The 27,386-nt window shown below is 40.8% G+C and overlaps 5 protein-coding genes across 6 annotated transcripts; all 5 read left to right on the top strand.

Annotated features, from left to right (window-relative positions):
- The first annotated feature begins 1,091 nt into the window (after positions 1-1,091).
- On the top strand, positions 1,092-3,419 carry LOC118312674 (glutamine/asparagine-rich protein mdt-30-like). The gene is made up of 7 exons (XM_035637472.1): positions 1,092-1,229; positions 1,401-1,682; positions 1,830-1,886; positions 2,357-2,506; positions 2,628-2,663; positions 2,779-2,817; positions 2,961-3,419. Exons 1-7 carry the CDS (start codon positions 1,176-1,178, stop codon positions 3,258-3,260), a joined length of 918 nt encoding a protein of 305 aa, XP_035493365.1. The 5' UTR covers positions 1,092-1,175; the 3' UTR covers positions 3,261-3,419.
- Positions 3,420-4,721: 1,302 nt separating this feature from the next.
- Positions 4,722-7,476, top strand: scpp7 (secretory calcium-binding phosphoprotein 7). Of its 2 annotated transcripts, XM_035638517.2 has the most exons (9): positions 4,722-4,843; positions 4,958-5,022; positions 5,360-5,404; positions 5,604-5,651; positions 6,124-6,165; positions 6,341-6,400; positions 6,484-6,606; positions 6,952-7,033; positions 7,245-7,476. In XM_035638517.2, exons 2-8 carry the CDS (start codon positions 4,969-4,971, stop codon positions 6,994-6,996), a joined length of 417 nt encoding a protein of 138 aa, XP_035494410.2. In that variant the 5' UTR covers positions 4,722-4,843; positions 4,958-4,968; the 3' UTR covers positions 6,997-7,033; positions 7,245-7,476. The 2 variants fall into 2 exon arrangements, with proteins under 2 accessions (XP_035494410.2, XP_035494408.2); XM_035638515.2 differs by having other exon boundaries at positions 6,952-7,476.
- Positions 7,477-8,486: 1,010 nt separating this feature from the next.
- scpp5 (secretory calcium-binding phosphoprotein 5) lies at positions 8,487-10,822 on the top strand. The gene is made up of 11 exons (XM_035637353.2): positions 8,487-8,559; positions 8,665-8,738; positions 8,867-8,926; positions 9,107-9,178; positions 9,294-9,344; positions 9,449-9,511; positions 9,659-9,688; positions 9,779-9,817; positions 9,924-9,983; positions 10,096-10,170; positions 10,350-10,822. The coding sequence occupies exons 2-11, from the start codon at positions 8,685-8,687 to the stop codon at positions 10,365-10,367; spliced, it is 522 nt and encodes a 173-aa protein (XP_035493246.1). The 5' UTR covers positions 8,487-8,559; positions 8,665-8,684; the 3' UTR covers positions 10,368-10,822.
- Positions 10,823-13,000: 2,178 nt separating this feature from the next.
- Positions 13,001-15,848, top strand: enam (enamelin). Its single transcript, XM_035638569.2, has 8 exons — positions 13,001-13,086; positions 13,310-13,374; positions 13,525-13,548; positions 13,698-13,760; positions 13,920-13,961; positions 14,102-14,125; positions 14,214-14,300; positions 15,072-15,848. Exons 2-8 carry the CDS (start codon positions 13,318-13,320, stop codon positions 15,660-15,662), a joined length of 888 nt encoding a protein of 295 aa, XP_035494462.2. The 5' UTR covers positions 13,001-13,086; positions 13,310-13,317; the 3' UTR covers positions 15,663-15,848.
- A 1,753-nt stretch (positions 15,849-17,601) lies between these two features.
- On the top strand, positions 17,602-21,082 carry cnga1a (cyclic nucleotide gated channel subunit alpha 1a). Its single transcript, XM_035638567.2, is given in 8 exon segments — positions 17,602-17,693; positions 17,803-17,874; positions 17,982-18,020; positions 18,115-18,225; positions 18,316-18,420; positions 18,696-18,802; positions 19,441-20,051; positions 20,147-21,082. Coding segments are annotated over 8 exon segments (2,073 nt in total).
- Positions 21,083-27,386: the final 6,304 nt, after the last annotated feature.

Consider the following 27,386-nt stretch of genomic DNA (forward strand, 5'->3'; position numbering starts at 1 on the left):
CAGGGTGAATACAACACAACATTTAAAGGAAACAAAAAATTATTTGAATGATATGTAACACTAATTAAGATGTGTTTCATTGCTTACAGTGTGTGTTTTATTAAATCTTTTACCCCTTTATGTTACTCACCTGCAGCATTTGTGTCTTTCATCATAAGGTTCATGCAGGTAATTTGTTTGCTAAGTACCTTAAAGCTACAGTGAGTAATATTAAAAAGAACTTATTCACAGAAATTGAATATATTGTCCATAACTATGTGTTCATTTATGTATAATCACCTGCAACAAAGAACCAATTTTTTTCGTCAACTTGGAATGAGTTAAATATAGTAACTTCAGGTGGATCCTACTTCCGTGTAAGTCGCCGTGTTTGCTGCGTCGTGGTGAATACGGTTATTGCAGAAAATGGTCCAGAATACGAATTGAATTTTCAGCCCTGCCGGTAACCCGGAATTGGAATCAGTGGTGCGCCACTGATTCCAATTCCAAGTGTCCCCTGTCGGTTGCTCAGTTGGTTGTGGTTTGCAACTTTACCACTAGATGCCGCCAGAAAATTAGACACTGGGGCTTTAGGTAATGATTTATACACAACTGGTGTGAAGACATTTGAATTCCTGCACAGTCAGAGCTGAGACTATTAGAGATGGACCCTTGTCAGGAATCAAATTCACAATATAAAACAATATCTTTGTGCTTTTGCTGGAGGCAACAATCAGATGGTCTAACTACATGAATCTGAACCTGCAGAGAGAAACCTTGTGCTTTACATTTCTTACACACAGTTTAGTTGCACACTATGTACATTTGGTTTGACCATAATTACAATGGTGAATGAGTCACGCCCACAGGTGATGTGAGAAACAGGAAAACCACGAGGCCTGTAGACGTTACAGCATTATAATTGATGGGAAAAAACAGACAGTTTTGAATATTCGGTGTGTTTTCTCCGGTTTGCTTCATTCACATGAAAACATTAGGTTGAATTTGTCTGGGTCTTTTTTTCGCTGTTGTGTGATTGGTTGTTTCTCTCTGAGAGAGGAGCATAAGTCAGTGTTCCTTCTGGTGCAGTTGCATTGAATTTACTGAAAGTGCTCTCAGTGGACATTCCTTATCAGCTTTCATCGATCGCCTGGGATCGATTTTAAAACCGTATTGATTTTGTCTTGTTTCTGGAAATGATAACTGTGAGCCTATTGTCATGTTTGGCCGTAATCGCTTCTGCAGTACCAGTAAGTGCACTCATACTTTAAACAGTGTTTGAAATGGATTTTATTTACTCTGTATTTTTCAGTTTAACAACTGCCATTTGTCTACATCAAGTTGAATTTTGAGATGTGAGATCTATTGTAACAACGGTTATTCTGGAGTTCTTTTTGTGGTTTCTTTTGTTTGTTTTTTAGGTCAATCCTAATGTCCGTCCTCCAGTGCCGTCTCAAGGAGGAGCTCCGCGAGTTCATCCCGTCGAAGCCACGAACCAGAAACCCGAGGCTCAGACTCCAGCTCTGCTGTCCCCGAGTGTGGAGCGACCACAGTCCGGGGTTCCCCAGCAGCTGGGTCCCCAGGGTGGCCCCCAGCCCGTTCCTTCAGTGCAACATTACAACTGGCCTCCACTAGGGGGCAGTGTGATGATGATCCCCCTGCAGCTAGGCGTCCATGGACCTCAGCATGCGAACCAGCCTCTGGTAGGACAAAGAGAACTGAACGCAAACAAAACAATATATGTGACTGAGCTTATTTTCCACTTTATTATCCGTTATTGTTTTGTTTTTGTTCCTTACCGCGATAAGAATTTCTATCTAATTTTGGCTCTGTTTTGTTGCTGTTTTCAGATGTTCCCATCTTATGGATACTTCCCTCTGTTTTCACCACCTTACAGAAACCAGCCGGTGATGTATTTTTTAAGAAACACACCGTCTGCACTGCACTACAGACCGTAGTAACCAAAATAATATTTTCCAACCACAATCCAGCTTGACAGATTTCCAGAGGAGGAGGAGGTGGGGGTGGTGGTTGGGGATGAGGGGGGTGCAATGCACAACTTATTCCCCCACCCCTAACATGTGCTGTCAACATGTAGCGTGTAGGGAAACCAAAACAACCCTGGAATTCTTTCATAACAGACAGGGTTGTGGAGATGGTGACATCTGTAGTTTTGTGGCAAAATTATGATTGAGCTCTGATTTATGACTGTGAGATGGAAACTCAGATCCTGTTTTGTCTTGCACGTGGTTTTCCGCCACAGGTGATATTGTAACTGTACTCCTTTGTGTTTAGTGCAAGAAAGAGTCAGAACTTCAATCTTGTCTTTCACCGTGCAGAATGACAAACTTTAAAACGTTGTGTTTCCTCCCCCCAGTCCTCCCCGTATGGATTCCAAATTATTCTTGAAGCACCTCTCCCACAAACGCCAGCAAATCAGCCCCCGCACAGTCAAGTCTTACCTGCACAAACGCCCCCCGAAGCTGCTCCTCCTGGAGCCGCACCTCAGCCGGTGCAGCAACAACAGGTGTCTAGTGTACATTTACGTATAGACCTCAATCTGACAGCAGAGCCCATGTAACAAAACTAGTTTTGTCTTGAAACTATTGCAAAAGTTGTGTTATAACCCGTCTACCTTTCACCCACAGAATTCCCAAATTGTATACATGTTACAGCAACCCAAGGTAAATACAAATCACTCTCTTGAATATTAACATGAACAAATAATGGTCTTCCAAGTTCAACAATTTTTGTTGCTGATGTAGATGCTTTATTTGACGTGCTATCATTCTTTGCTAGAGCTCTCCACTTGGCAGTCTGAGCTCCGAGGAGCTTGAGGTACAGTGACACAGCCAAGATTTTATCTTTCGCTCAGCCTGTCCAAACAATTTGCTCAGCGAACTCCGTGATCCTATCGATGATCCAAGTGTCCTCCCTCCCTTCGCCTCGTACTGCAGTCTTTCCTTTCACCTCTGTTTCAGATGGCAGCTAGAATGGGCCAGCTCGGTGTGTACGTGGCCACTGTGATCGCAAACCCGCCGGCAGGAGCCGTTCAAACTGGAAGCCAGGCCGCCGGGCTAACAAACCAGCGACGGGCAGGCGTCGTGCCAACTGCGGTGACCTCATCAGCCAGAGTCCCACAGACACAGGGCCCGGCCACTGGACCACAGCTGAGCACCAGCACTGTCCCTGTAGGTTTGGAGAGAGTAGCGCAGGAGGCCACCACTGCCCAAACACCTGTTCAACCCCAACTCCAACCGACACAGGGAAACCACTTCTGAGAATGCAGCCACCTATGGAGATAACGCTTAATGAGAATAGACACATTATAGTAGAATGGCACTTACAGTAGCAGACACCTCCCCCCAGCAGTCACCTTAACTTGTCTACACTCACAGATTTCAGATCCCTAACATATGTTTGATCTTTGTTTTCTTCAAGATTCCTATAGTGTTTTTGGTGAAAATGTAAAAAAAAAACATAAACAATGTTAAATAAAGAAATAAAAAATCCTGGATCTGCCCCTTTATTGAGATCAAAAAATGAACTGGGTTCCTCAATGCTTGTTCTTCTTTTGTCTTTTAAAATAAATAAATGCTGTATAATAAAAAATGAACAAAATTAGATAAAACCTGAACAGTTTCACCATTTTAAATAATGTTCTGTATTCTTCTTTGACGGTTCAGTTTGAAAACCTCAGATTCAGTAGAAAAACAAGCAGTGCAACACTAGCGTCACCTTTAGGTCGTATGTAAATACCACATATACATGCTACATATATATATTTTGTAATCTTTGTCTGTCTGCTTTTCGGTGCTGGGCAGCTAGGTGAACAGGTTGGCTCATAAAATAGAGATGAGGATATGAAAGTCAACAAAAAGTTCCAGTGCACGAGTTTTTTGGATGCCATGCATTTGGCGCTGTGTTCGACTTGCAACACCCTGATTGCGTTCGTACAATGTGACACGTTTTAAAAACGGCCCCTGCAGCAGTCTTTTCTAAAAACATGAGGCACATGTCAAGAACCTGCACATAAAAAGACTGTATGCGTGAAGGTCAAATTTCTTCCCCCGTATGAAATTTCAACTGAGATGCCATAGATATTATTTAGTGAGTTTTTTTTCTGCCCAGTAACACCTCGATGTAAGGAGAGTGGACACAGCGGTTGTCTTATTATCAGACATTTGCTTCCCAGTTAAGTTCAGCACTTACGTGTCACCACAGGTTGAGATTCGGTGTACAATGGGGGTTGGAGTGAGGTATTTTCAAGCTTATACCAATTTACTGTACAACTACAGCCATTAAATCAGTCTAAATGTCAACGTTTAAAAGTTAGTTTCAACTGAAATGAACAGGCCTCAAACATAGAAAGAAATTGAACACCTGTAATATGAAGGAAATATTCACCATCAGCAGCTATAATACAGTATATCACCTAAGTTTTACAAGTGGACTATAATCAAATGTGATGCTTAAAGATGATCTATTACAGCTGTTGTGTTGAATATCCATTTTCTGGGTCAAATTTGAAGGATATGCGCGTATAACCCTGTTCACCTCTCTTGAGTTCAAAAGATGGGGCCTGAAAGGGGCTGTTACATAAAACACACCATGGAGGCAACAAATGTGATTAATGTGCGTTTTTTAGAGACAAAAATGTATCACAAGATTTCTCCCAGCAAGATAGCGGCCAATTTTGTAATCATAAAAAAAAGGGATAATACCTGGCTTACCACCAAAACCTGTCAAAGATTTGCTGGTCCTTGGTTTTTGTCAGCAAATAAATAGGAGTAGATCTCTCTCCACTAATCACACACCTCCTCAACAATCCTTCAGTACTCTTCAGCACCGCCGGAAAGGAAAGGTAATATAGACGATTAATATCATGAAACATTTCTTAAGTAATAAAATATATGCATGTAAGTGTTGCAGTGAATGCTTTGAATTATAACAAAAAAACAACAACTCTCTTTTACAGCCTAATTCAAAATGAAATTCATCCTCCTTGCTGCCTGCGTCCTTGGGATGGCTGGGTGTGCCCCTGTAAGGAAATACCATCTCTTCCTAAATATTTCATATATGAAATCATGCTAAGTTAAGTTTTAGCTTTACATCCTTAACACACTGTCCAATGCTGTAAATAGCTGACGACGGAATATTTGGTTAATGTCAAATGAAGTGGCTGATTCTGTGTTTTGGATAATCACAAAGTCTTCATCAGCAAATAGATATTTCTTGTCATGGACTTGTCATTTTTTCCTTATTTCCCTATTTCTTGTCCACATTATTTCTTTGACTATATTCTCTGAATAGTTTTTTTTACACTGACCTTCGATGCACTGAAGCTGCAGAATTTTTCTCCTCTGAATCCTCTTTACAGCAGCAGAAGTTCATGGAGTTCGACATCTACCATGCTCCGGATCAGGTACAGAAAGACACATTTTAAAAACATCAGTGAATAAGGTCATGTGCACAGGTCTGCTATTATCCGGTCACCGCTGGTCGTAACGTCTACAACTGAGCCTGTTAATGGCACTCATTCTTGAAGTTTGCTCCTTTTTTCTTGTAGCCTACACTCGAGTGTAAATGTTAAAGTTGTGATGGTCAACATATGGTCTTTACAGGCAGCCCAGGCTATCCCTGCTGGAGCCCCATTGGAAACTCTGGAAGTTGTAAGTTTAAGTTCATTTTATCATCCTGTTTTCACCCTGTTCACATTACATTTATATCTAATCAAGTCAAGTCATATTTAAAAAGTTGTTGACCAAATGGCTTTACAGAAAAATTCAATTAAATAATACATTTTGCATGAAAAAAAATTTGGTTGATTCTCATGAAGTGAAAAAATCTTACCAACTTAAAAAAATGACTTCAATTGTTAACACACAGAGGAATTACGTTTGTTCAACTCAAAGTTAACAAGTTAAAACAATGGATTACTTAATTAATTTGTGTGTTACCAATTGGAATACTTGAGGGTTTGGGCTGCACTCTTTGCGTACAACTGTAGTTATACCTGCAACAAACCTAAAAAAAGATGTTTTAATTGTTATACTTGCAATAATAATAATAAAGTCAATTTAAAAACAAAATAAAAAGTTGGGTCTCAAGACGATATTTAATCTTGAACGTTTTTATTTCCAGCTGCTCCCTGTTGACAGCCAGAGGCAGCCTATCAGAGGACCGGTGAGTGACACAGTAACTTTGTGTCCATGTACATGTTAGGTGTGTTAGTTTGAAGGGGGTTCTATTCAAAGAATTTATGATTCAATGGCGTTTTAGAGGCCACGTGAGCCACTGAGCAAAGCTGGATTAAATGTGAGGCATTGCACTTTAAAACCACACGTGTTTTCACTGAAAGGTTCGTGGTTTCATCAAGCAAGAGATCCTCGAGCCAAATGGCAGAGACACCGAGGACGTGGTAAGTGTCTGCAGATTTTTAATATCTGTTAGGTGAGTCATGTGACGCTTTATTGAACTTCTTTATCTCATCTCTTTCTTTAGTACTATCCCTTCGGTTTTGACCCGTTGGCTGCAGCTCCTGCAGCTCCTGCAGCTCCTGCAGCTCCTGCAGCTCCTGCAGCTCCTGTTGCACCCGTCGGACCTATCGTTGCTGCAAGTGCTCCTGTAAGAATGATTACTGATTTGCATTTTGAGCCATTTAAGTTTCTTGAACCGGTAAGACACGGTCGCAGTCAGCTGTGGACCATTTCAAAAGGTTTGATCGATTTTGAAAGTACAGGAATAACCTTCTCAACAGACAGCAGCAGCAGGTAGGGGAAAATGAATATTGAATCGAGGTGGAATGGAGGGCAACGGGTTGATTCTAATAAATGAGTGGTGTTGCGTCAGCGATGCAGACTGCTTGCTGTTTTGCTGCTAAAGATGTTGAGAAAACACTGACTCATCAGCAGACATGCGAGAGACTGTCCTCACTCCTGATTGGCTCATCAAAATCCTCTGTGATTTCAGGCTGCCAAACCCAGAGGTGATGATGATGATGATGACGACGACTAAAAATATCAGCAGGACGTGCATGTCTGTGCACACACAGGTGCATTTACACACACAGAGAGCACACACTCACACACGTAGGAGGCATAGAGAGTGTAATGTGTCACTGAAATAAATCAGAGTTTTTAGTTTTCACACAATAATTTCTGGGAAAAAAAGAGGTTTCTATTGTTTTCTCTTCTCTCCCTGATAACATGAGTTTTGTCATCACGAGAGAAGTGTAGATGTTTTTGCTTGTGTTTGCACTTTAGGTGACCAATGCAATAAGACCCGCAGCGTACCCCAGTGAAAGATGACCAGCGAACACTGCTGTTTCCCCAACATATTCAAACATATGGTGTCATGCCTATGAAAAAAAAACGGTGCTATAGAGCAAAGTGGCTCTCCACTGTTTCCCTAAAAGATGGTGCTGTGCTTTCTGATTTAGAAAAACATGAGAAAAAGTGATATAAATGCTAATAAAAAACACCAGATGCAATGTAATATGAGTGTGTTTTTGTGTGTTTTTAAAAAAAAAATCCCAGCTCATTCCCTCTTCTCCAAGATAAACTGTTGGAAATAACAACATGCAACATATTTTCTGATTCAAATTTGCTCCTTCTAAGCTTCATGATAAATAAAAGAGTTATTAATTCTATTTTTGGTTCTTTTGTTCAAATAACTATATATTCTCACTATACTATAAAAAAGTACATTCAGGAAGTATTCAGATCCATATGTGGCATAAAAAAAGTGAAATGATACTTTCTGAATTCACGGAATATAATGAATATTACTCTGGTATAAACATTCCTGCATTCTCTGTTCACTTTAAAATTCTCCTGTATCAGATTACAGTGTCACCAAAATAAAATGTTGAACCACATGTAGCATTTTGTTAACAGGTTATTTTAAATTTCTGCTATGTATTCATGTGTAAAATCCTGTGAGTTTTTGACACACGTGTTGAATAGTTACAACTAAACAAACACACGTCCAATAACCTTTGATTATTCTATAGCTAATACATGAAGGTATAGCTTTACTCTACTTTCTGGTCGTTCAGATGTGTGAATCATTTTCAATTCTCTCTCTTGTGAACACTGTCGGTGCTGTTTTCCTCCCTCGGTGGCCTGGATTGACTTGTCTCTATGTTGTCCTTTTCTGCTGCTCTCATTATTTAGAAACACAATGAATATTCACGCAAATAGAAGGAAAAACATTAATATTACTTTTATAGACATAACAATGCAGCAGCGGTACAGCTGCCATCGAACTGCAGTGATGGCAGAATGAGGAGCAAGCCGAGCGAAGGCGTGTCCTACTCCAGACAGTGTAATCAGACAGAGTCTGCTATTACACTGAAAGTGGATTTGACCACTGGTCATTTAGTAAAGCTGAAGACTATACACCTGTACCTACTCATTGGGTAGCATCACTGTCGACCGTGATTGGCTCGCCGGCGAGCTGGCACCATATAAAAGCCAAGGAAACTGTGTGGAAGATACGACTGGCATCACCTTCAGCATCCATCAACTTCTCTGGTGGTGTTTGTTTCTTTATTTCTTTCTTATTTTTTTGCAGAAGGTGAGTTCATGCAAGGTTTTTCTAGAAGGAGGCAAACATCCAGTGTAACAGTTTTTTTTGTCTTGGATTTTTTATTGTTTGTAATGATGATTTTTATGTCTGAAGGACTTGGACTCTCTGCAAAAATGCAACTGGCCATCATCTTCATATGTCTGGCAGGCACAGCTTCAGCTGCACCAGTGAGTATGAAAAAAAAAAAAAGATAGACAAAGGTTGCTCTCATGCAGAGAGAACATTATTATTTAAGTTCTGTTTCATTTCTCACTTGTCTCAACGTCATTTTCTGATTCTGTCTTTACTCTTTCAGTCGGCCTTTCACTACCTGACTCATTACACAGGACCCAGACAGCAGGTGCCGCCGCCACAGGTAAGATATGTGCATACATAATGAGCTGTACAACTTCTGTGTCAAGAGTTTGTTGCTTTTGCTTTGCAAAAAAGAATAATATATGGGCCTGTTGAGAAGGGCCACATTGTTATACAGCCATGATGCGGTGCAGAAAAAGTTCTGTCTTTTGACCATGGTGATGATTTTACATCCATTCAGGTGCAGAATCCCTTCGCAGCTGCTCAGCCTCTCCCACTAGCCGGAATGGCTGGTGCTTATAGCGTGGAACTAGTATGACCCATTCTCTCCTACTTTTTTTTAGTTTTATGAAATATTGACTCTGCGATTAGCAATTATCCTTACAGTCCCTCATTTAAACATGTTATCGTTTGTTTTTCTTTTGAAGATTTATCCCCACAGTTTTCCTGGTGTGGCAGGTGGATCGAACGCTGGCCAGGTAAGTGTACAATTTTCTGAATCATATTTTTATTTTAAAATCTGGTAAGAACGTCAACTGTTCACAACTTTCGTTGATTGTTTTTCTTTCCTATCTTACCACAGTCCTATCATGGTTTCATCAAATACTCCATTCCTCAGCCACCTGGCAGACAAAGTGTAGAAGTTGTAAGTGTCTTGTTTTTATTTTCTTTCGGTTTAAAGATAATGTTCTGATAAAAAAAAATTAAAAAAACACTTCTGTTACTTCTGATAGGAGCATGACTGGTACGATAAATAACATCAAGATTTATTCATATGTTTGTGTTTCTGCAGTACTACCCCTATGACTTCTCTCAGCAGAGGGTAAATATTTTAATTGTTGACATATTACATAATACATCATGTAAATATTCCATCATTTTATGGTACTAAATGAGTGTACTTTTATTTCAGATAATCACAAACATCCCACCAATGACAAATCGCCCTCAGGTGAAAAATATGATACATTATCTAAATGTCCATTATTCCTTTAACTGCTTTCCCCCTGTAGAATCATATCACAACACCGCCTGAATCTGTTTGTTTTTCCCCACAGGCTCTCCCCTTTGAATATCCTCCACAAAACGTTCCCAATATTCCCCAGCAAACCATGAATGTGAGACAAAATAAATGTTGTCTCAATGTGCTTTAGGTATTCGATTGATTCATGTTCATCTTTATCCACTTTCTTCTCATAAAGTTGGTGTGTCCTTTTTCTTTTCTTCCAGATTCCATCATTTGATGCCAATCCTCTACCATCCCAGGATCCCCTGCAGTCTCTCCAGCAGGACCAGCCCATACAGGCAAGCCAAGTAATGATCACTCAATACATCACTGTGGATTTATTCAAGTTTCATAAAAGCTGTTCTGTCAATGCATATATTGCAAATGACGGCTAATGAAATGTATAGCAAATTTCATCTTTAGAGAGAGTGTGTGATATTTAGAATATTTGTTTTAAATTGCTTATTTATCTTCGCAGATGCCAGCGAAGGTGTGAAGTGAATGGGAGGCATGAAAAGGAAGCAAGAAAGACTCTTTCTTCCTCCTTAGCATCCAGATGCCCACCGTGGATTAAGATTTAAATGATTATGACTGAATACCGGTTTCACATATTCTTACTGAAGTTTTAAAAAAAATGCTAAAATTATCAAAATATAACTTTTTATTAAGAAAACTGTTGCAATAGTTAAATGGCACAGTCATCTGCATAGAATGAAATAAATTTCCAAGGACCCATCTGCTTCACTTTGTAGTTGCTCTAGACTAACGATAACTTATCGTAGACTTGTATAAACCTTCAGCAGCCATCTTCTGTCCACCGTCAACTACAGAATTAACTCTCAATAGTATTGTGGAAATCACAGTATCAAAGAAGTATGCTGCACATGTTTATTAATCAATGTCTTTAAGTGTAATTTTCTTTTAAGAAATAAAGTCAACTTTTCCAAGCAATTCAGGTGGTATTCTTTTTTGCTTAGATAAAGAGTTTCATAATCTGTTGAGTATTATATATACATAACAATGCAGCAGCGGTACTGCATATATATATATATAGCGGTACTGCATATATATATATATATCCAGCACTGTATCCAGCACTGGCCAAAGTATCTCCAACCCTAGAAGTCCCATCCCATAATGCAATTTAAAAGCATCTTTCACTGGACCCTCCACGCTTTTTAAATGCCCTCATCCTTTAAACACATGTATTCGGTTAAAGTTTTCAAGCCTACCCCATGATAACCCAGATATCATCATAGACTGAACATTAAAACTGGTCAAATTATCAATAGTCTCCTTTATTTTTAATTTTCATAAAATCCAAAATTCTTACTTTACAGAATTTTTACATTGTTATTTATAGACTTGCTGGATGTAAATAATCCTTTATGGTCATGTTTTAAAAGAGTGAGGGCGTTCATTGTTACACATACTAGATGGAAGTAATTTTTTACCCTGCAGGGTTTAGCAGAGTAGAAACTTGAGTAACATCAACATAAGAATACAAATATGTAAACAAATTGTATTCAAGAAGACTGTACACAAATGTAAAATGACAAAAAACACACCAAAGTGCAGAGAGCAAGTGAAGAAGAGGAGCATTAGTAATTACTACCACTATGGTTCAGTACAATTTCCACACAGTGTCTTGAAAAAGTAAATACCATGAAGGGAAATATGTTCCTGATCCTCGCTCCCCTGCGGACCATAACCTGTCATGGCATGACTTAACATTCATCTCTTCAAAAAGATGATTAAACGGAGGCACAGGCGCCTTCCTCTCATGCCACGACTGTCTCATCTTCAGAGGTTTTCTAGCCTGGAACTTTAGATCACATACATCATAACCTCTATCACTCACAGCTGAAGACATGTTGACAGCACATTTAAAGGCCTTAATTAGCTGCCAGCGGGGGTTGGTAATGTTTTCACCCTGTGTGTGAGTGCGTGTGCATGTGTGCGTGTGTGTGTGTGTTTGTGTGTGTGTGTGTGTGCATGTGTGTGTGTGTGATCATAGTACACCATGGTCCGGGAGACATCTCCTGCTGTGGGTACTATCACATAAGAGGATTTGCTTACAGTTGCAATCATGAAACTTTGTGTGTGTGTGTGTGTGTGTGTGTGTGTGTCTGTGTGTGTGTGTGTGGTCAAACCAACGGCGCTAAAAGTAACGGCACTGGAAGTAGGAAAGGTGCCCTTGACCCCTGACTTTACACCCTGCGTTGAGAAAAGGGGGTGAATAGGTATCAGTACAACTCTGAAGGTATTTACTTGCTTTCCTCGAGCAATGCACCGTTTAGTTAAGTTGACAAAAGCATTCAGCAAAAAAGAAACAATCTAATTGTACGCCGAGATAACAAGAGGCAGAAGTCTTGCAGGACAGTTGAAGAAATTGCTATCTTAGTTAAATCTCATTAGCTCAGCAGGTTTGATGGGAGGATGTCTAGAAACACTGCTTTTCAGATTACAGAGTAATCACCTTCATTATGTGACTCGGAATCACACAAAAAACACAAACATAAGAAACCTTCAATGTTCCAAATTGCTGTCATGTGCGACCACACCAGTTAAAGCAAACAAAGATCAGCACGGTTCAGACATCACGAAAGAGGTACTTCCCATTGACAATGTGTGTGTGTGTGTGTGTGTGTGTGGTTGTTTCATCTCTTATTAATCAGCTGGTGCATGGTGATGTTTATTGCATGCTGTCTGAGGACCCAACCTTTCACAATCATCAGTGTTATCAGTACTTTGATTTTGACGGTTGCTGAACTTAATGCTTTTTATAACGGTACTGACATGCCTTCACCCACAACATCCTTGTATATATATATATACATATAATATAGATTCCATCATATTCAACTAAGTGCTGCTTCTCAGTCACTGTCATTACTGCACATGCTTGTGTCAGCTTCATGCCGTCTTTTAGGTTTGGTTGTAGGGCAATAAAAGAGAGGGGTATGTGTGCTGAGCCTACTTGCGCACTGTGTAATTAACTATAAGAGGGGGCATTAACCCTGCATGCCTCTCTCTCTCTCTTTTTTTTTAAGTGTAAGTAGATTTCTTCAAACATACAGGTTTTACTGGACGTGATTGGCTCTCACAGGATGTTCCAGTGTATAAATGGCCTCCATGTTGGAGAGATGAAGTAGATAACTTTACACCCCCGAGGAGACACATATTCAACAGCTGTCTGCACCAGGAGAAAAAAGGTAATGGACTGTCATACGTAAGACATTTTACACTGGGTTTGAAACATTTTGCTGTATTTATTAAAAGCTTTTCTAGTACAATAATATTATCTTAACCTAATCTAATCGTTATGATCTTTTCTGCATTATTGCATTTCATTCTAATTATTCTTTTATTATTTCTAATTTAAGATTTCTTTGATCTTATGATGTTTGTATATCAAATTATATGCTTTTTCTCTAGGAAGAGTCATGATGAAGCTACTGGTTGTCATGATGTGCCTGCTGGTCACCACCTTGGCTGCGCCTGTAAGTCTTTCCTTCCTTTCTTTTAGTCTGCTGACTGGTCCTGTTTTAAACATTTAACCTACCCTTCAACTTTAAACACAACAATATTATTCTGTAGGACGTCCCATGAAGCTGTTCACATTTTACTCTGCTCCCTTTCCAAATCTACAGGTCCCAGGGAGTGAAAGCAACGAGGTAAGACTTTTTTTTTTGTCTCCCTTTGCATGTCATACCATGTTTTTGCAATGTCATCTCATGTAGAGTGAGATGGGTGTCTGACAGAGAGAAGGGATAGTCCCCTGTCTGCAGAGCATGTCTGGAGATGTCTGGTATTTCTTTAGCAGGTTGCGGCACATGCTAATGAGGCCCTCAGGTGGATGGAGATGTACAGGCTGTACCAGCAGCAGGTAGTGGGGATTCACAAGTACCATCACAATGGAAAAAAGAAAGGAAAACCAAAAGAAATAAAATAAGATAAAATCGAATAAATCAAAAGATATAAATAATTTCCTTATTAATCCAATTAGTTTGGCGTCAGTCATAATCATTAATTTGTATTTTTTCAGGGGGTAGTTGGAAACCCTTTCCTTCCTGCTGCTGATGCTCCTGTAAGTTTATCTGTACGCTGTTAGATTCACAGAAAATGAAAAACCTTTGACATAAACCGAACTCTGCTATAGTCACTGAAGTGTGTGTGTTTGTGTATGTGTGTGTGTGTTTGTGTGTGTGTATGTCACGTACCGTTTAGGCGGATCCAGCTGTGGCGAAAGTGGTGAGCACACACACAACACTAGACCTTGCGCTGCAACAGTTATATCAATCACAATTCAACATTAGTCAAGTCATTTTAATTTATGCAGGTGGATGCTGCACCAGCCCAGCCAGCCGATGTTCCCCCTCCAGCTCCTGCGGCGGCTGTTGAAGATGCATCAGAGGAAGAGACAGAGGTAAGCAGACGTCTTAACATGGAACTGGATGTAGTATTGTTTTATCGCTCTCATCAGAGATAATCTGTACGAGTAGACCTCCATTTGTTGATGTAATTCTCCCTGTTTGCATTCATTTTGCCTCCTTTCCGTTCTGTTGGGCACTTCTGGGCCACCGTAGACTTTTCTCCAACATGTATTGCTCACAACAAGTACGAATTCCAAAAAAACCCCACAGAAAAACAATTTGTCGAATTGTATTCAATTTGGGAGCAAATTGGGGGACTTGGGGAACAAATCAGTACAAAAGGCAGAACCCCAGTGGTGTGATCCTGATTATTTTACCCAATTCTTTTATTTTTTAAATATCAGGGCCCTGGAACTTGAAGCAGGGAAAATTTTGCAAATTTAAATTTTTACTATTTACAGTATATTGTTTTGTTTCTTTGTTTGAAAAGACATCTGACAAAGAGAGCTGTTTGACTGACAGCTGCACTGACCTCACCTGAGTACATAATAACATTTTTGCAAAATCATCCAAACATGATGTGAAACTTCATCCTTATGAATCCTATGATTCAGCATTTCTATGGGGTTTTTCATTAGAGCCTCTCTGCCTGGTAAATGTCGCCTAAACTCGCCCAAAGTCAGGAGGAATGGGCTCCAGCTCTCCACCCCATGACCCTCAAAGGATAAAAAAAAAACAAGCAGATAATCGATTGATGGATGGATCGTTATCCAATTGTGTCCGTATCAACTCAGAGTTGTTTCCTTTCTCTTTCTCGTGCTCAGGAAGGGGACGCTGCCCCAAAAGGTGCAGCGCCCGCTGCTCCTTCTGCCCCCCTAAACTCAGATGAGGAAGAGGAGGCAGAAGAGGTGGAGGCAGCCGAGGCAGAGCCAGCCGTGGTTGACGCCACACCAGCGGAGCCGGCGGCAGATCCAGCAGCTGCTGTTGAGCCAGCTGTGGTCGACGTCCCTGTAGATGCTGCTGCTGTCGACGCTGGTGCTGCTGTCGACGCTGGTGCTGCTGTCGACGCTGGTGCTGATGCTGATGCTGCTGCAGCTGTGGATGTCCCTCCCGTGGATGTGGTTCCTGTTGATGTCACACCAGCGGCCCCCGAGGTTGCTGCTGATGTGGCCTCTCCTGCCGCAGTCGATGTCCCTGCTGCTGCTGACGTTGGTGCAGCTGACGTTGCTGCTGCAGATGTTGGTGCAGCTGACGTTGCTGCTGCAGATGTTGGTGCCGCTGACGTTGCTGCTGCAGATGTTGGTGCAGCTGATGTTGGTGCAGCTGACGTTGCTGCTGCTGATGTTGGTGCCGCTGATGTTGGTGCTGCTGATGTTGGCCCCGCTGATGCGGGCGCTGCCCCGCTGGCAGCTTAGGCTGACATGGCCTGGTGTGGGAATTGGAAAAGGAAAACTAGAAAACAGCAATGGGTGCTGTAGGTGGCACCATGAAAGGATGAAAAGAAGCTGTGGCATGCTGAAGAAGAGACTGAGGGTAAAAAAATGATGTATGCTCTTTGTGTGTTTTCACTCCAGAATTGGAAAATTAAAGATATTCTTTGAGCTCTTTCTTCTGTCTTTTTATTAAAATATTTGAAATTCAGTCGTGATTGAATAGACATTCAAGCATTAAAACATTAACATGAGCACCGTGCAACTGCAGCATTTGTATGTCTCTTCCTATGTTTCCTGTCTCTCTGTATTAGCTGCAGGGTTTTTCTCTCAGCAGACATTTGTGGGCGTCATGTCAGGAAAGCAGAAGTGTTACCATTAACATCAGTGTAAAACCAGGACCCTGTAACTGAACCAACAATGTGTTTCACTCGCAGAGAGGGTCAGATTTAATCTAGCGCTCATGATTCTCATTCATATAAAAGAAACCCAATCCACCTGAACTGAAATCTGTAACACCCGGCATGATCTAATAGGATCAGAGCTGGATATGGCTGAGAGTGCTGACTGAGCAGGAGATGCCCGTGTGTGTGTGTGTGTGTGTGTGTGTGTGTGTGTGTGTGCGCACAGATTAAATCCAATGCTGTTCCACAAATGGTCAGGGAAATTAGAGCTTGTCGAGTTTAAAGGGTGAAAAAGTGTCAACACACAAATAGAAATGACAGATTGTTTTTTTCTGTTGAGCTGAGGTGAACTATGTGTAGTCCAAACGCCAGTTGAATGTGTATTATCTCATCTCATCTCCCACCAGAGTGGACAAACAAGCAGGATGATTGACGTCGCCTCTCCTCTTCTCAGCCAACTCTAATCCACAAATCCTTATCAGGGTCACTGAGACTCTATGACACAGTTAGTTAGAGACTGTATGGTTATAGGTGTCCAGTAATATATAGATTTTATTCTGATTATCATCCGATGATTGATGCAATAAATCTGCTGCTACTGTGAGTGGCCACTTTCCGGATCTTTATAAAAAACAAAAAATGCACAAGGATCAAAGAAAAATGGACTTTACATTACATTAACAAGCCCGAAAAGGTAAGTTTAGTACATAGAACTGAATGTATTGTGTGTCCGTCACCATATTTTGGAAGTTTTTTGTCGTAGCATCAACTGTTTGTGCAGACAGACATACCATCACAACTCAGATCAACTGGATCTGTCATGCAAACTATCCTACATGGTTTCATTTCTGACCAAGGGAAATATTACACCAGGTGTGATGTGGGTGATGTGGGTGAAGATCCAAATGAAAGGACAGATATGGAGTTAAAAATATTATTTTCTGTTTTGTGTTACGTCAGTTATTGACTGCATATGTTTTTACAGTAGTTTTTAAACAAGAATATTTTCACCTTTTGTTCTCTCCTGCATAGAGATTTTTGTGACAGTTCAATTATATGAGGAGAGTTCACTTTATGGAAAATGCATTTGTTATGATGCAATTCAGTGTTGTTAGTTTTCTTTCTGACAATCAAAACGATGGGGGGGAAATCAGCGACTATTTCCATTATCACGTCCTAGCAGGTTATTTTTTTCAAGTAGTTTTGTCTGTAAAATTGGTGTCAATTACAAGTTTTCAGAGACCAATGCTGTCTTCAAATGTCTTGTTTTGTCTGATTAACAGTCCAAATTCCAATAGATAATGTAGAATATAGATATATTCATATACTTACAGACATACTGAACAAATAAAGGATAAATGGTTTCAGTTCCAAAACTTCATGTCACTCCTGTCTTATGTCATGAAGTTGAGGCTGACTCATTCTGTTTATAAGAGTGCTAGACCTCCAGTCCCGTCATCCCTGCGCTAAGTATCCACATTGTGCTTTATCTTTGCAGGCTAAACTGCAGCTCTGTTGCCATGACCACTTCAAACACCCGTCCCCACCTCACCGTGCCACCTCGCGATGCACAGCTCATTCCCACGGACAGCGAAGAGCAAAGCGGGGACGAGCTGTGAGCAAAGTCTTCAAAGACTCATTTCACGCAAATTGGAACAGTGGGTAGTGAGTAAGACTGATCACAAATTGACTTCACGTGTCCCATGCTGTGTTTGTTCCAGATGTGTGGCTCCATCAATCCCTCATTGTCTGCTCAACGTGAATAACAGTAACAACAGTGAAGAGTAAGTATAGTTCCAGTGTCACAAAGTGATAAGTGAAGCCACACAATTTCCCTTTGATGTTTCCCTAAGGCACATGGAGTGACTTTTAATTAATGTGATAATTATTGCTTTTCCAGGGAGGAAAAGAAGAAAAATGATAAGAATGAGAAGAAAGAGTAATTATGTTTTACCGCAAACCTCTCCGTAAATGGTATGAAAACGACGATTTGTAATGCACTGTTTTCATCAATGCACGGATTCTCATTGCAGAGAGAAGGAAAATGGGGAAAAAGAAAATAAAGAAAAGCAGGAAAAAGATAAAGAGAAGGAAAAGGAAAAAGAAAAAGAAAAGGACAAAGACAAGGACAAGGATAAAGACAAGTAAGTTTCTTCCCCCAACTTCCTTAAAACAACTTTTCAAATGCTGTATACTTCCAGGTATTAAATTCTATTCTCTTGTTCTTTTCACAGGCCCAAAGAATTGTTCGTCATCAACCCCGCTGGGAATTTGTATTACAACTGGCTGTTCGTCATCACACTGCCAGTCATGTACAACTGGACCACGATCATAGCCAGGTAACGTGTATAAATCATTGATTCTTCAACATTTGATATCCTCGTCCATAGGAGGCTTTTAACAAATGGGTGTTCCGCTGCACGGAGCCAGGCTGCTGGCTTCACAGCACAGTGAGAGCAGGTTATGATGAGCACTGCAGTTTGTGTCGGTTGATCCTAGTGAGATTGGCATCACATTGGCTGCAGCGGTGGCACAATAGGACATGCGCAGGCGCTCATCATTATTCATTTTCAAAACTGCCCCACTGCTGGTGGCCTTCTTCTTGTGCAAACAGGGCTTCCTTTGAGGAGCTGCAGGATAACTACATCCTTTACTGGATTCTTTTGGACTACACCTCAGACCTATTCTACATGTTTGATATGCTCGTCAGGACCAGAACAGGTAAAAAAATAAAAAATAAAAAATACCATAGGCTAAGCCTTTCAATGTGTAGAAAGATCATGTTCATTATATAAAAAAGACCCCCAACAAACAGGATGTCAGGGGAAGTGATTCCTTTTTTTCTGTGCAAAAGAAGAAGAACAAAGTTCAGCAAAAGCTAATCTGACGCCTTTGTCTTTCTGTACTTACAGTAACCATGGATTTTGTTCCACATACGTTATACACCGAAAACGTGAACCTAACCTTGAAGCATTTTTAAACATGTTGTTTTAAAGTGCTGATGGCAAATATTCACCCATCTGGGATTTATTGTTTCAATCTAGTTCATATTTGAATCACAATGAGACGCTGATCAACAGAAAATAAAGACTGATTACAATGGGAACTACAAACAGACTAAAATGTGAAAAATGTGTAAATTGTATGAGTGCTGACATCCCTTTATACAAGAAACCTAAACCATCCCTGATGCTGCCAGATGTTTGGTAATGCTACCTAATGAACTGAATTCGACAGATGATTGTCTGTGTGCAATCAAGGTTTGATTATTTGGGATTGTCATTCAGTTTCAGCGTTGCCGTAGAACTTTTACTTTCACTAAACCTTGTGCCTACGAATTTGCACTTCTCTAAACGCAGGTTACCTTGAGCAAGGTTTATTGGTGAAAGATGAGAAGTTGCTCCGGGATCGATACATCAGCAGCTTCCAGTTTCGTCTCGATGTTCTCTCCATGCTGCCCACTGACGTCCTCTATTTCTTCCTCGGCCTCAACTACCCGGAGATCCGCATCAACAAGCTGCTGAGAATCAGCCGCATGATGGAGTTCTTCACGCGGACGGAGACCAAGACCAACTACCCCAACCTCTTCCGCATCGGAAACTTGATCATGTACATTCTCATCATCATCCACTGGAACGCCTGTTTTTACTTCTCCTTCTCCAAGTATATTGGTTTTGGCGCTGATGACTGGGTTTACCCGGCCCTGGATGATCCTGAGGAGCCGGCCTTTGGGCAGCCCATGAGGAAGTATGCATTCAGCCTATACTGGTCCACACTGACCCTCACCACCATCGGAGAAACACCACCACCAGCCCTGGACTCTGAGTTTTTCTTCCATGTGGGCGACTTCTTAGTTGGAGTCTTGATCTTTGCCACAATTGTAGGAAACATTGCCACCATGATCTCCAACATGAACGCTGCCCAAGCCCAGTTTCAGTCCCGAATTGACAACATCAAGCAGTACATGCAGGTAGACGACCCTCCTCTTTCCATTAAAACATCTGAAAAAGATACGGGGAAATCATCTGTTAATTGTGTTCTTAATGTTCTTTCTGTCGTGAACAGGTTCGAAAAGTCAGCAAGGAGCTGGAGTTGAGAGTCATCAAGTGGTTTGACTATCTGTGGAATAATGGCAAGGCACAGGATGAAAGGGAGGTGCTGCGATATCTTCCGGACAAGCTAAAGGCTGAAATTGCCATCCAGGTCCACATGGACACTCTAAAAAAGGTTCGTATTTTTGCAGACTGCGAGGCAGGTCTGCTGATCGAGCTGGTGCTCAAGCTGCGGCCTCAGGTCTTCAGCCCCGGAGACTATATCTGCAAGAAGGGCGACATTGGCCGTGAGATGTACATTATCAAAGATGGAAAACTTGCAGTTGTTGCTGATGACGGCGTCACACAGTTTGTTGTGCTGGGGAGTGGCAGCTATTTTGGTGAGATCAGCATCCTGAATATTAAAGGCAGCAAAGCAGGGAACAGGCGGACGGCCAACATCCGCAGCATCGGATACTCAGACCTCTTCTGCCTGTCCAAGGATGACCTGATGGAGTCACTGACAGAGTATCCGGATGCAAAAGGCATGCTGGAGGAGAAAGGCCGGCAGATCCTGATGAAAGATGGTCTGATCGAGTTGGACCCAGCTAACATTCTGCCCGAGGCGCAAGAGCTGGAGGAGAAGGTCAACAAATTGTATAATACGATGGATCTGATGCAGACCAAGCTAAAGAAGATTCTGGGAAATTACACGAGTGCTGACAAGGCTCTAAGACACCGCATCAATGATCTGGAGCGAATGACGGGAGAGGAGGTAGACGAGGAGGACGAGGGGGAAGAGGAGGTAAAAAGAGATGAGAAGGCGGTGGAAGGGGAGAAAAAGGAAGAGGGGGACGCAGATGGGGAGAAGAGGGAAGACGAAGGAAAAGGCGAAGAGGGAAAATCTGAGGAAGCAAAAGATGAGGAAGGGAAGGGTGAGGAGGCAAAAGAAGAAGATGAGCAGGATTAAGAAACTACAAGGGAAGAGAAAAAATAAAGCCACAGCTCCTGTAAAAAAAAAAAAAAAGCATTTTCCTATGTATTACTATTTTTCTTTCTAAGTGGACTTGATACTTAAATGACTCGCCCCTAATTAAGACAACATACGTGCTGGGACGTATCTTTAATATCTTTAATAGATATTTCCCTTCTATACATCCATGTAAATATTGTAAAATTAAAGACAGTAATTCAGTATTGCCAATGACAATGTTGACATTTGAATCAAATAAAGTATTGGCATCATTGTCCTTTTTGTTGTGGTTTTTATTACTACATACTGTATGCACAGAGTCATATAATAATAATAATTAAAAAAACAACCCTGCAGTAAGCTCTGCTGGCCACATGAGGATAGTAAAGGATTTGCAAGTAAATTGATGACAAGCAGTTGGACTCAGGGAATCTCTGGGATTGCGTCACAATCTGCATAACTGCTTGCAGTCAATCAATGACTGATAGAAGCAGAAAGAAGGTTCAAAGCAATGTAATGTAACAAATCACATTTTCATACACAGTAACAGTTTCTAAGCACCTCATTAAAAAAGTAAGAAGTGATGGCAAAACTGAACCGGGGCCAGACGTTCATTAGATTATCTTAGGTTTGACCATGGTCAGATTTGGACAGTGCTAAAGCTTTTTTCCTTTGACGCTTGGGATCAGACATTTTTTTGGTCCTCACCCAGTATTTGATGTGTGGACTAGATGTAGCACTTTTAAATCTGTTTCCCAACAGAGACTTGAGAATGTCTTTCATATTTTTCTGTGTTGTTGTTCAGAACGAACACAATTGAATTTTGTACTAGTTGTAGTTAAAGCTTTCTCTGGTCAACTGACACAATAGTCTCCGGACTTTCATTGAATAGGGATTTTCAGAGGCCTGAGTATGTCAGGTATTTTCACAAGAAATATAGAATGGCAAAATCAGACCTTGAATATACAATATTTTGTTTTGCAAAAGTGTCTGGTGAGACCTTTTTCGTGTTACTCCTTGAGCAGTCCTGACCCCTGTTTGGGTCACTGGTAGTATATCCTGCTTCACTGATTGCATGAATTCATTTAGGATTAGAGCCTCTCTTCTCAAGGAAACAACACAATCAGTTGTTTCAGCAAGGGACCCATTAAAGACAAGTTTATACTAAAGTGACAAATACAGAGAGACAAAGTCTCTGGGTCTCACTATGTAGTAAAACCCTGGTAATATCTGTCTGGTAATGACTCCACGCACTGCCCTCATGAAACAGCCTTGTAAACAATGATACTGATGTTCAAGTTACCTCTTATCACCTTATTATGAAGGAATTACATTCATCATAAAATAAAGCACATTTGCTCTTCAGTATTCCAATAGAAAGATTGGCCAGTGAGGTGAACAGCTCTCTGCAGTCCGATGTCACATTTCCTTCTGTCTTCACACCAATGTCACTGCTGCACTGTTCACATCTGAGAGAGAGAGAGAGAGAGAAAAGTAGAATATTTCTATGGCTCAAGTGATTTTCTTAGTGGGATCTCGCCAAGAAGTGGGGAAATGTAGAAAGGGAAACAAAAATTCATACACTCGTGTGTATTACCGAGAAATAACAACTGTCTGGCAGACCATCTGGTTGTCTGGTTTCAAAATCTGAGGAAAATGATAGTTCTTAAACTGAAGGAACTATTTTCTACTTGAAAACACATTTCTTTTATTCTGTAGAGAAGCCGGCCGGGCACCTTTGAACATCTTGGCGTCTGCCATTCGGATGTCTGATTCCGAAGAATGTTTCACAGCGAAAGCTCCCAGATGCTCCTCACTCTCCAGTACTCTGTACACCTACATTACTGCCACACTTCACCTGCGAACGGAATTGAACAGTGGAGCACGTGGATGAAATTAAATTCTTAAACACACTTAGAGGTCTGTCTTCTAAATACGCGGGTGAGAGCAGCCAAGCACGTGGCGATGGCTCATCTTTTGCGTAAGACCTGCCGCTGATGACTGAGGGGCAGCGGCAGCAGATTCACATTCACGAGCCCTGATACCATAATGAAGGAACCGATAGGAAAAGCAACAGATTTGCGATAAACTGACACATCCGAGTAAGTTCGACAGAGGCGGTGGGGATTTGTAGAGGAGCCGTAAGCTCCAGCGTTCAGTCATTTTTTTCTCTCCCCCCTGAACTATATCTGTCAGTGTGGCGCCTTCTGAGAGCAGAAGAATGTCTTTGTGTTAATTAATGAAGAGACTATGACAACAGAAGGTGCGTTTCGCCGCACTGCATACCAAACACAGAACAGCAGCACATTCACATCACAGAAGCTGGAGCCGCAGAAATATTTAGCCCTTTTTTTTTGTCACTCAACTAATTGGCTAATTGTTTCAACAATAGTTTGTGGTGATTGGATTTTGTGAGAATGTGCTGCTGTTAGTAGGGACACACCAACGCAACGTCCAAATACTCATGTCGACAGAGACCGCCTGCTGTGTCTGCTCTGGATGTCAAATATGTCTGTCCGTGTCAGGCAACCAAAATTGTACCCTGAACACACCGCCAAGACTGAATCCAATGGCCAACTGGCTCGTACGTTCTGTGCCTGCGTGAGAGGAATTGACTCTCCATACCAGCAGGAGGCGGTAGTTTTTATATATGTCATGCAGAAATTCAGAAATTGTTTATCTGTAATGTCGTACGGAGGCAGCCTCTCTCGGATCAGCTGATACAGCCATGACGACCCAGATTGAGGGATAGATGAAGATGACCTCTCAAAATAGTCTTTTGAGTGTTTACCCTCTTGACCTCCTCCTTTGCATTCTTTTGTACTTACATTTCTCTTCTCGTGCTCTGATTCGCTAAATCTGAACAGCCAATCAGAGTAAGCTCTTTCACCAACCGACTCTCGTCGACAATTTTGGCGGTGCGGAACACACGCGAGTTTCGATGGACTTGGACGATCGCCACTCGTCAACGTTCAGACGAGTTCGGACAGCCGACCGTCGCTTTGGTGCGTCCCGGCCTTTAAAAGAGCAACGCAACATCCCCGTAACAAACACTGATGTTCGTAAATGTCAGTGTTATTTAATGTCAATTGTCTAAATGAAAATAGAAAATGTAATCATAATCATTAATACAATCAAAATCAGGGATCTGTGTCAACATTTACAAATTCAACCAAATTACCAAACCGGGAGTGAATATGGATCCACATCTAATTTTTGGTCCATGGTCCAAATTGCAATTTCATTTGGTAATTATCATATTCTGCTTTTTACTTTGGCCTTTTGGGGGGATTTTACTCCCATATCACAGGCTTCGTCTATGGATGAAATTCATTAATGCAGTTACGTAGGTATATGTATCTTAACGTAAAATATCACCGCATTTAAATCCAAATTCATTTTAAATTGTAGAGACTCCACCTTTTTTTTTGCAACAGGTTTACTAGTTCTTCACCAGACTTGATCCTTTAAACCCCTCTACCTTTCTCTGGAACTGTACAGTACTGCACAGCCTGTGCTGTATAAATATTAATGTCACACACTCTGTGTTGCCAGGAGCGCAATTGTGATATAGCCAGTGGAAATGTCTTCACAGAGAAGTGATGGAGCGCATGTCATTCATCCTGGGGAAATTGCTGCCCATAAGGCTGATTTCCCAGAGGAGATGAGTCTCTGTGGAATTCAGGGCCAGAGGGGTTCGCTGGTATTGAGCAGCATTAACACATAATCATCAGAAGTGGAGTAAAAGGGTTATATTTTACATTAGGGTAAAGACATCAAGCCCAATAGTATAACTCTTCACCAGGCCTACGTCTTAAAGACAAGGGTGTAATTGTTCTAAATTATTTCCCTTAACAGCTGGGCACTGTAGTTTCTTTTAGTAATATTATCTTAAAAGAGGTACAGTTGTTGGGGGTTATTTTCAGCGGTCGATTACTCCACATTTGGTGCATTATACTTACGACTGCAGGACAGTGCATGAAGGATCAACTCAAATGAAACAACAGTGCTCATGTTCTTGGGGAACTATCGTCATTGTGCCTTTAATTTGTTGTGGTTTGCTGACTAAAGAAAATATAGAATATTATAACAGATGTCTATTTGGTCATCAGGAAGACCTTCCATTTTATATCAATGGGCATTATATTACCCAGTTGTTGTTTTTTCAAGGGAAAGAATGTCAAAGTTCTGGACTAATTGCCATCATGATCCCTCACCAATGCTGAATGACCAACCTACCAACCCATGTGCAGTGTAGAGGAAAGAAAATCAATCATTCTGATGGTACACTAACACAATCCAGTGACAACGCAGTCATTTATCTGCGTAGCTAACATTTCCTGCATTCATTTACCAGTAATAGTAAATGAAAGGGGGCAATTTGGAATATTTTGTTATATAGTTTTTCTATTTTAGTATTTAATTTATGTATTATATACATTTATATACATATATATGTTTAAAAAATCTTAATGAGCACTTGAAGCAGTTTTTGCCTATTTGATAAATGTTTTCTATAAATGTTCTCTATCGATTCTTGCACTTTTGTGTGATATCTTCACGGTTGAATGCACTTCCTGTAAGTCGCTCACAGGTCATCTAACACTGATGTTGCATCTGGGGAAAACAAATACATTATGAAGGTGGTGTGATGAAAGTCATGTCCACAGATTGGTGTCACAGCGCGATTGGGTATGTCAGCACAGCAGGGAGACGGCCTCGGAGGTCCTGCATGAGCAGAAGGAAGGAGAGCAACGTTTCTTGGGGATATTCTATAATTTTTTTGCATAAAGCACATCTTAATGTATAATTATCATTGAGGAGCATTGTCTGGAGAAAGAGTGCTTATTAGAGTAATGGACGATATTCAGGGATAATTTCTATAATGGCTCTAAATGACAGTTGGTCCTCAGTCTTGTACTGCTTGGACATTCAGGTTTACTTTTAAAGCAACAAAAGCACGGACCATCTATCATATGGTAATTGTGTGGTAAAAGTTTAGTTTATTAGTTAAGTTTATTTAACAGGGGCTGTACACAGCAAAAGTTTTGAGCAGGAGCTCAAGTAGCTAATTTGCATCTGCAGTCCCCGTACAGGAAAATATAAAAGACAATATAGTTTAATATAAACTACAACAATAAACAGAAAACAACTGACATAATTTACATACAGTGCATCAAATAAACAACATCATACAAAAAAAAAAGGTGAGGCTACATTGATAAAATTGCCTGATTCTGAATTTGTATCAACATGTATTTGCAGCACAAACGTGACCTCTGACGGCCTCTGATTGATTAATGTGTGAAAGATTGTTGTCGGTCAGTAGTCGCGCACAAAACCTAAAAGCAAAATGTAATATTTGAAAGCTCTCACATGATATTCTTCTCAGAAACGCAATGTTCAGCGTTTAACGACTGGGGTAAGGACTAATTAGAAAATAATTGAGCAGCGATGCTCTTTCATTAGCGAAGAAATTACTGTCCCTGGTTACATTTGGAATTGATTGAAGAAAATAGCCCCGAGCCGTGACGAACGTTCTGACACACCACAAAGTCAGCTGTGCAAAGAGCCCACGACGACGACGCAGCAGCTGAAGCTATGTAACTGCCGCCCTGCTATTTTTTGTTTTCTAAGAGATAAAATGCAATAAGAGACATGAATTCCATGTCAAAAATGTTTATTACCAAATGAATTTTGCTGAATGCGCCGTGCACATAACACAAAGCCTGACAATGTGCTCACAGCGGCCAATTAGCAGCCAGTCTCTGAGAGGGAGAGACAAGGGTCGGGACTAGACTCTTTGAAAATATGCATCACATGCAAATGTTTTTTTGTTTAACGTGTTAAAATATGTTTATATATTCATACATATATATCTATGTATGTATGTGTGTTTGCCATTCCCTTCACTGTCACCACAGTTCATACAATTCTGATTCCACGTGTTGTCCTAACCATTAAATATCAAATCAAAATCAAATGCGTCTGACTTGTTATTGTCAAACTTTAAACAGAGTTCGTCCAGCCTTCATAAGTGGTCAGATTCTGCACAACAACGATCTGAATATATGTCCACAGTATTCCTCTGAGAGCTGTGCACAATTATGTACAAAGCAACTTAAAATGTAGTCTTTCATTCCCCCCCCCCCCCCTCACATCCGTTATCAAAAATAACTTGTGATTGTCTTTTAAGCAACCCACTGTATTCCCCGTTGCTGCAAACATATACCTCCTAATTGTACATTTCGATGGATGCAATTTCCCACAAGTTCTTCTTTGAATACATCACAGGTCATTG

This window comes from Scophthalmus maximus, chromosome 8 (genome assembly GCF_022379125.1).
Source record: "Scophthalmus maximus strain ysfricsl-2021 chromosome 8, ASM2237912v1, whole genome shotgun sequence".
Lineage (NCBI taxonomy): Eukaryota > Metazoa > Chordata > Actinopteri > Pleuronectiformes > Scophthalmidae > Scophthalmus > Scophthalmus maximus.